Source organism: Anguilla anguilla, chromosome 7 (assembly GCF_013347855.1).
Source record: "Anguilla anguilla isolate fAngAng1 chromosome 7, fAngAng1.pri, whole genome shotgun sequence".
NCBI classification, from domain to species: domain Eukaryota; kingdom Metazoa; phylum Chordata; class Actinopteri; order Anguilliformes; family Anguillidae; genus Anguilla; species Anguilla anguilla.
Window position 1 is genome coordinate 4490376 of NC_049207.1, and position 7138 is coordinate 4497513.

The following is a 7138-nucleotide window of genomic DNA, read 5'->3' on the forward strand; positions in this document are numbered from 1 at the left end:
CGCAACGGAGATGTCCGACGCTCCGGAGAGAGCTTCTTCTGCTGCCTGACAATAACAGAAGCCAGGTGCGTGTCTGACCAATCGGATACTGTAAATACAGCACTTCCCCCCCACCCCCTCCCTCCCCGTCCCCCCCCTCCCCCCCACCTGCTCATTCCTGTAAATGTCAGGCACCGAGAGAACGCACAGATGAGTCACGCGCCTCTGCCTGGATTCCCAAGATCCCCTTTGTCTTCAGCCGCCCCCCCCCCCCCCCCCCCCAGGCCCCCCGAGAATGGCAATGGCATGGGCTCAATGCCCCTTTAGGCAAGAGAATGCCCAACCCCCCCCCCCCCCCCCGTTTCCCCCGCCCCCAATTTCGCCTGCCCCGTCAGTGGTGGGGGGGGGGGAGGGGGTGGAGCCAACCGCTCATTCCAGCTGTGTTTGCGTTAGCAACGTGCTCCGTGCCCACCGCATCGCCAAATCGAGCTCCCCGCAGGGGTGCGCCAGCGACCGAGGGCACCAGGGGGCACCCTCGCGCTTCGTGCCGTAAATCCTGTTTCAGCCCAAGATAAAACGCAGGCCCTCCTCTGATGTCAACCCCCCCCAGCACAGGCCTCAGGCCTGATACCATGCTGGTCTTTTGAAACTTTTTTTTTTGGAATTGAACTTGTCCCACCCCCTCTCTCCTCTACTTGCTGGGTATGAGTGTGAAAGAATGAGCAAGCGGAGGTGAGGAAGCACTTGTGCGTGTGAGTGTATTAATTAGTGCTTCTGATGCTAATGGTGATTCATAGTAACTAAAGGCTCAGTCTCCAGAGTCATTGTAAACATGCCAAATCATTTGCACTGAATAACCACACAGTGTCGTACACAACGTTATTTCTTACAGTGCATGAACGGAAGAGTTTGACTGTCGCCTATTTCACCATAATTTTCAAGTTTTCCTGCACATCTTCTGAATGAACCTATTTTCCATATCATTATACGAGTCCAAGAGTGATGACATAAGTGATGTTTAATGGGTAATTATTCACTGTCTGAGAACTTTCACAGAATCGGTGCTGTTCATCGAAAGCGCCGTCTCTTGCTCAAACCCGGGCTGCGGAGCGGTATCTGAGCTTTTCCCATGGCTTACATGGACAGAGTGCGGAAAGAGAGTGCCTTGATTTACTACGGTTTACTCCAGCGATGAAATCTCGAGGTGCAAGAGGACAAAATCCAGGAAGCAGGGAGGGGAGCGCGCCGCTGACAGACGCACGGGCTTCAGACACTGCGTCAGATCGATGTTGGGACGCGCGTCAAAAAGTCCTAAAACAACTGCCCTTGTGTACACACGAGTGTAAACATTTGCATGCAAATTCAGCGTGAATCGTCATGAGCTGAGCAGGCCTCATGATGCAACACGAATATTAATACGGATGGGATGGCGATGCGTCTTTGAAGCACACTCAGTATGAGTGCGTATGTGTGTGGGTGTGTGCGTGAGGGGTGGGGAGCAGGGGGTGGGGTGGGGGGGGGGGTCACACAGCAGGGGGAAACATCTTTGCTGTTGATGGGGAACAGGCTGCCCATTTGTGCGATGAAAAATCCAGGGAGGGGAACACACAAGACAGCTGGATGAGGTCTGGCTCTCGACTCAGCAATGTGTGTATATGAGGACATATTAAAACATTTATTACCGTACACCACTTGATCTGCCTTCAAAAAATACTGCAACAACGGATTTCTAAATAGAGATCAAGATTACGTCTCTGTTGACAAACATTCTTAGTTTTATAAATCATTTGATTGCACCGTGCAAGTAGGGGTTCAGCAGACGTTCAGCTCAGTTTCAACTTTGCCCATTTACTAAGTCTTATTACCTTATTCCACAATTAACCATACTCATACATAACTATAGTCTTTAAAACAACATTGACCATTTTCATAGAATGATCCGTCTGCATTAAAACATCATATGTCCTCTGCAGAAATGACAATAGTTCTAAACAGTTGCAGTGAATTACCAGAGTTCCATCTGGGATAAATGTCTGAAATGCACCAGCCACCAATTTATAGTATCATGTGCAGTAGTACTGGAGAAAAGAAATTGTCACAAGCAAAGATTATGCCTCCCCCTGGTGGACTGTAGGCGAAATGTCAACAGTGTAGTGGTAGGACAGTCGGTGTCCCTAACACTCTGAAAACATTTCACCAGGTCCATGGCTTTACTGCTTTGCAATCAACCTCAGATACAACATTAAGCTCACCAGCTCTATTCTGTGGAGAGCTGGCCTGATTTTTCTCAGTGTGTAGACTGAATGGTGCTGGCTTGTAAGTGAGATATAAGGGATGTGTACGTAGGAAGAACTTCAATGAAAACAGAAAACGTGATGTTGGGTTTATTGTACTGAACTGTCATTGGTTTATTGTAACAATATCTCCTGGACAACACAAACTGGTTCGCATTTCCATAAAACCACAGTAGCACACTTGTTTCTGGACAAAACTAAGCCCAACGACTTGTGCTAAATAAACAATGTTAATTTTGTCACTATTGTGATTTGTTTAAGAACGTCTGCTAAATTAATATACTGTAATACTTCGATACGTACACACAATAAGAAGCGAGTCCTTTGCCACCACCATAGACAACCAGGAAATTAGTTAAGAAGCGCTTTTAAAATTGTCGTAAAATATGCCGTAAATGAGTATGAAATTGTCGTACAAATGCCCCTGATTTTTGGACGGTGGAACCCTTTCGGTCTCTCTGTGCGACTTTAGCTGAAATCAGGTATGTCTGCGCTGAGTGCTCCATTAAAAGGGTTACATTTATGACTTTTTTTAAACATTAAGGAAATAACTTCTATATCATTTTGTTTAGAAACATGCCGGCTAAAGGTCCTTTGCAGTCTGTCCAGGTATTCGGACGTAAAGTGAGTATAAAACATTTTTGTTTTAACGTGAAGCTGCTGTAGTTAGCCAAACCGAGCGCATAGCTGTTTCTTTATACCGTTGGCTAACGTTAGTAGTTATAGGCATATGGTTCAATAATACATTTTGAGAACGATAGCTAACTACACAACGTTATTTATACGTTTTTAAATGGTAGATATTGGTGTTTTAATCCACAATGATACTTCTAAGTAATGGGTTTAGGGTGATACTATGTCGTGGCCTAGTTCATATGCCAAACCCCGAGCTAGCGGCATGAGGCGTAGCTGCAATTGTACACCACGTTGAACTCTAATACCATGATGCTAACGCTAGCCTTGTGCTGTTGTAGTATTTAAGCGGTAATCATACTGTTGCTGTCGGTACGGGCTGAATGTTCTAAAGTAACCAGTAGAATTCATTTAAATTTGATCATATTTGGTTGGTTATATGTTTTGTGGTTAGCTAGGTGATGTGAAGAGTTGGACCGTCTAGCCTGACGCATGCTGTAGCTTGTGCACTAGCCGGCCGCTTAGGCTATTAACTTAGCTACGGTACAATTTGGCTGTCAGTTTTCGTAGACTGATATCAGTTTAAGCGTAATGTATAACATTCGACGTTCAGAATTGTTTAACGTTACTTGTCATTTTTGTTTTATCCAAGTACGTGCCTATCAAGCGGCAAATTGACTTGATAGGGATCTATAGCATCTAACGGAATGTAGCTAGCCAGTTCGTTAGGGCTGCGTTTGAGACGGATTACTAAATAGTGGTGAATGTATCCAATCTTAGGTTAAACAGCTGTATCCACAAAGGACCTTGTAATCTTGGTACGCACACAGGCAACCACCTAGCTAGTTCCTAATAAATGTTACATATTTCCTGGCTCGTTGTAGAAAACCGCCACTGCCGTCGCTCACTGCAAGAGGGGCAATGGGCTCATCAAAGTGAACGGCAGGCCTCTGGAGATGATCGAGCCGAGCACTCTGCAGTACAAGGTGAGCCGGAGGGTCCTAGCACAGTCCCTTCATAGTTATGGAGTAGGCATGACGACCATGTGTTAAAATTCCCTGGTGCCTTTTAAGTACATCCTCCTGTGTATGGTGTCCCTTAGTCATACCCTAGTTGTGGACAATGTTAAATGGCAGGAAGAGTTTCCTTTTCATTCTGGAGGTTATCAATTTGACTCTGCTAGCTGACCATATATTATGAGTTCACCTGTGTGGCCATGCACATCTGTTTTCGACCAAAATATTGCTGCTGAGCTATTGATGTACACAGTTGATTCCAGCTGGTTGCACACTTGTTCTAAAGGAAGCTCTTAATGCAGTGGATATATAACAGCTAAGCAAATTGTTTGGATGACTCAACCAAAGCACCTGCCTGAACGCTCAGTATGAGATTTCCTGTGTGGCTCAATTAAGCTCTGATTGGATAAAACAATTTTCACTATCCCACAGAGCAGTTCTCTATGCTCTTTAAACAAAGTAGAGATTTTCTTTTTCTCTTATACGAGAATGATAACTTTTCCCCCTGATATGTGCAGCTGCTGGAGCCAGTTCTGCTGTTGGGCAAAGAGCGCTTTGCTGGAGTGGACATCCGAGTCCGGGTGAAGGGTGGCGGACACGTTGCCCAGATCTACGGTAAGAGGCTGGATTTAACTGGCCAGTGTATCTGTCACTCAAGCAACTGGATCGCTAAGTAACCTGCCCTGCATGTGTTATAGCTTTGTGGTGTTAAAATGTCTACGTATTATACTGGGTGCTTTAAAATATCTTGTTAGAGCTTTGTGCTCTTGACCGTTATAACGATTTCTCTTTTCCCCTCTGCAGCTATCCGTCAGGCAATCTCCAAATCCCTGGTTGCCTACTACCAGAAATGTAAGTGTTTTTAAAAAAAGATTTTTATATACGTACACCACACCATTTCATCCAGTGTTGGGGCCAGTAGAAATGACAGTTTGTAGAATAATTAGAATTTAAACATGTTGAGAACTCAAGTGAATTCAAGAGATTTGGGCTGTGTGCACAGTGCCACTGCATGTTCTGCATATGCAGTAGTTCTTATCAGACATGGAAAATGATGGTATCCAGTGGCTTAAATTGCACAATTTGCCTCTTATAAATAAGCACTACAGTGGTGAATGGCTAACCTAGTAAGGCCACTTCAGTTTATTGCTTTAAGTGTATTCAGTAGTATTCCAACAGCGTTATGTACATATACTGTGCAAGTATGAATAATGCCTATCAGAACAAAACTAATTTCTCAAATCATGGCCTGTTTTTAAATATTTGTCATGGCTAGCTGACAGGAGAATTAGTACTGATAATACATTATGACAACCTCACAACCATGTGACTATGAACCACTGCATCCTCGCTGCTGCGGCCCAGTGTTAGTGAGGCTTTGGTCTGCTGCAGTAGCCTGAGCTGCCCTTTCCTTCCAGATGTGGACGAGGCCTCTAAGAAGGAGATCAAGGACATCCTGATCCAGTACGACAGGACCCTGCTGGTGGCCGACCCCCGCCGCTGCGAGTCCAAGAAGTTCGGTGGACCCGGCGCCCGCGCTCGCTACCAGAAGTCTTACCGTTAAAGTTTCTGTACATTTTCATACAATAAACGGGATTCGAATGTTTACCGCCTCGCGTCTGTGTTTCGTCATGAGAGCTTGCGTTTTGTGTAAAAAGCAGGTTTCCTTCAAAAGTTCACAGATTTGATTTATGAATGGTTTGCTGTTGTAAAACTTAATGACTCATTAACATTTCTTAATATGGATCCAAAAACTTTTGAAGTCTTCAGACTGTCAAATTAAAAGCTTGAACATTGAAAATCTGTGACATGAAGCTTTGAATGTCACTCAAGATAATTTTTCATTTACAAAGTGCTAATACTTTGAGAGTGACAATTACTAGAATGTTCTAACAATGCTAACTGCTTTGCTGTTGTAAATGGGGGGGGGGGAAAGTATAGAATCAAAAATAGAAAGCCATTCTTTGTAGCTTTCAAACCTTTTTTAAATTAGCAATTGCTGTGAAGTGATGTGTTTGTCACAGGAGGGCAGTATTCAGTCATTTAAGTAGGTTTTATCAAATGAGATGCTGCTTATTAAGTTTTATTTTGGTTTATAGTTATCCCTGCCTTTGGATTAGAAGGCCTACTCTGTGCTACTTGAGTTTCTAAAGATGAATGCGTGAGCACTGGTGGAGCTTGTAATGGGCTGATTGAGGAAGAGAGTACAATCCATAGACTATATAAATACTATCATCAACTCCTGTTGAGTCCCCTCGGTGCCCCCTTGTGGTAAGAAGGGTAAACTGCTGATGTTTCACCACTAGATGGGATCAGAAGACTGATGAGGCAGTGTTTCAAAGGCAATGATTTAACCCCATTTCACCTCAGCCTATTTAAAATTACTATTGGGTGCCAGCGTCTATTTTAAAATGGCCAGTGGGGGTTGTAAGAACTTAACCTTTGCAGGCACTGCAAATGGCTGTTGTCTTGTTCTGTGGTATTATGTAGTCTTAAAATCCCAGTGCCACTGAGGTGTCTGCCCCGGTCAGTGAATCTGCCTGTGCAGTGCAGAACCCTGGCTGTGGTCCAGAATGAGCTATTTTTCATTCCCGTTTGTGATCCCAGTACTCAAAATAGTCTTAATTAAATTAGCAGTTTAAAGAAAGAAAAAAAAATCTTTTAGTAGTAGTTGTCTCTGTGTTGTATTTTGGTTTCAGGATATTTTTTAATATGACGAAGAGAGACTTGAGTAAATTATGTTTTAAGAAATTTGTCACTGATGTGTGTGTGTGTGTGTGTGTGATCTACAGTGTGCTCCTAAGTGATTGACGCCCGTAATAAAGACATGCAAAGAAAGCAGTTTAAAAGAAATAATGCAGGCAATGAGCTATACTGCATGCTTGAAAATGAGATGTTCTTTTATACTAAGAAGCAATGGCTTTTCCAAGAAGATATGTCACAATTATCCAGACCCCTAATTTCCCTACTTTGTGCACCCGGCCTATGCAGGAATAACGCTACTGAGTCGTCTTCTGTAATGTTTAATGATGTTTGTGTACATACTGGGGGGATCTTACATTCCATTATGCACAGATGACAGTTGCAAAAAAAAGCTTATTTTGTGGTCAGTTAACCATTTGAGTCGGTTGATTGTGAAGTATAATTAGGATCGCTGTCTTGCTGAAAGAGCCATTTGTGGCCAAGTTTGAGCTGCCTTCCTAGGGTGTACCTGGA

The 7138-nt window shown here is 43.7% G+C and overlaps 1 protein-coding gene across 1 annotated transcript; it reads left to right on the forward strand.

Moving 5' to 3' along the window:
- Positions 1 to 2657: 2657 nt before the first annotated feature.
- Positions 2658 to 5528, forward strand: rps16 (ribosomal protein S16). Its single transcript, XM_035424875.1, has 6 exons — positions 2658 to 2755; positions 2846 to 2897; positions 3791 to 3892; positions 4441 to 4537; positions 4727 to 4774; positions 5341 to 5528. The coding sequence occupies exons 2-6, from the start codon at positions 2850 to 2852 to the stop codon at positions 5484 to 5486; spliced, it is 441 nt and encodes a 146-aa protein (XP_035280766.1). The 5' UTR covers positions 2658 to 2755; positions 2846 to 2849; the 3' UTR covers positions 5487 to 5528.
- The last annotated feature ends 1610 nt before the right edge of the window (positions 5529 to 7138 follow it).

Bases quoted from the DNA above. Each gene is read 5' to 3' on its own strand.
- rps16 (XM_035424875.1), top strand. From the start codon at position 2,850: ATGCCGGCTAAAGGTCCTTTGCAGTCTGTCCAGGTATTCGGACGTAAA. The intron at 4,538-4,726 runs GTAAGAGGCTGG...TCCCCTCTGCAG, and splicing joins ACACGTTGCCCAGATCTACG to CTATCCGTCAGGCAATCTCC. The intron at 4,775-5,340 runs GTAAGTGTTTTT...CTTTCCTTCCAG, and splicing joins GGTTGCCTACTACCAGAAAT to ATGTGGACGAGGCCTCTAAG.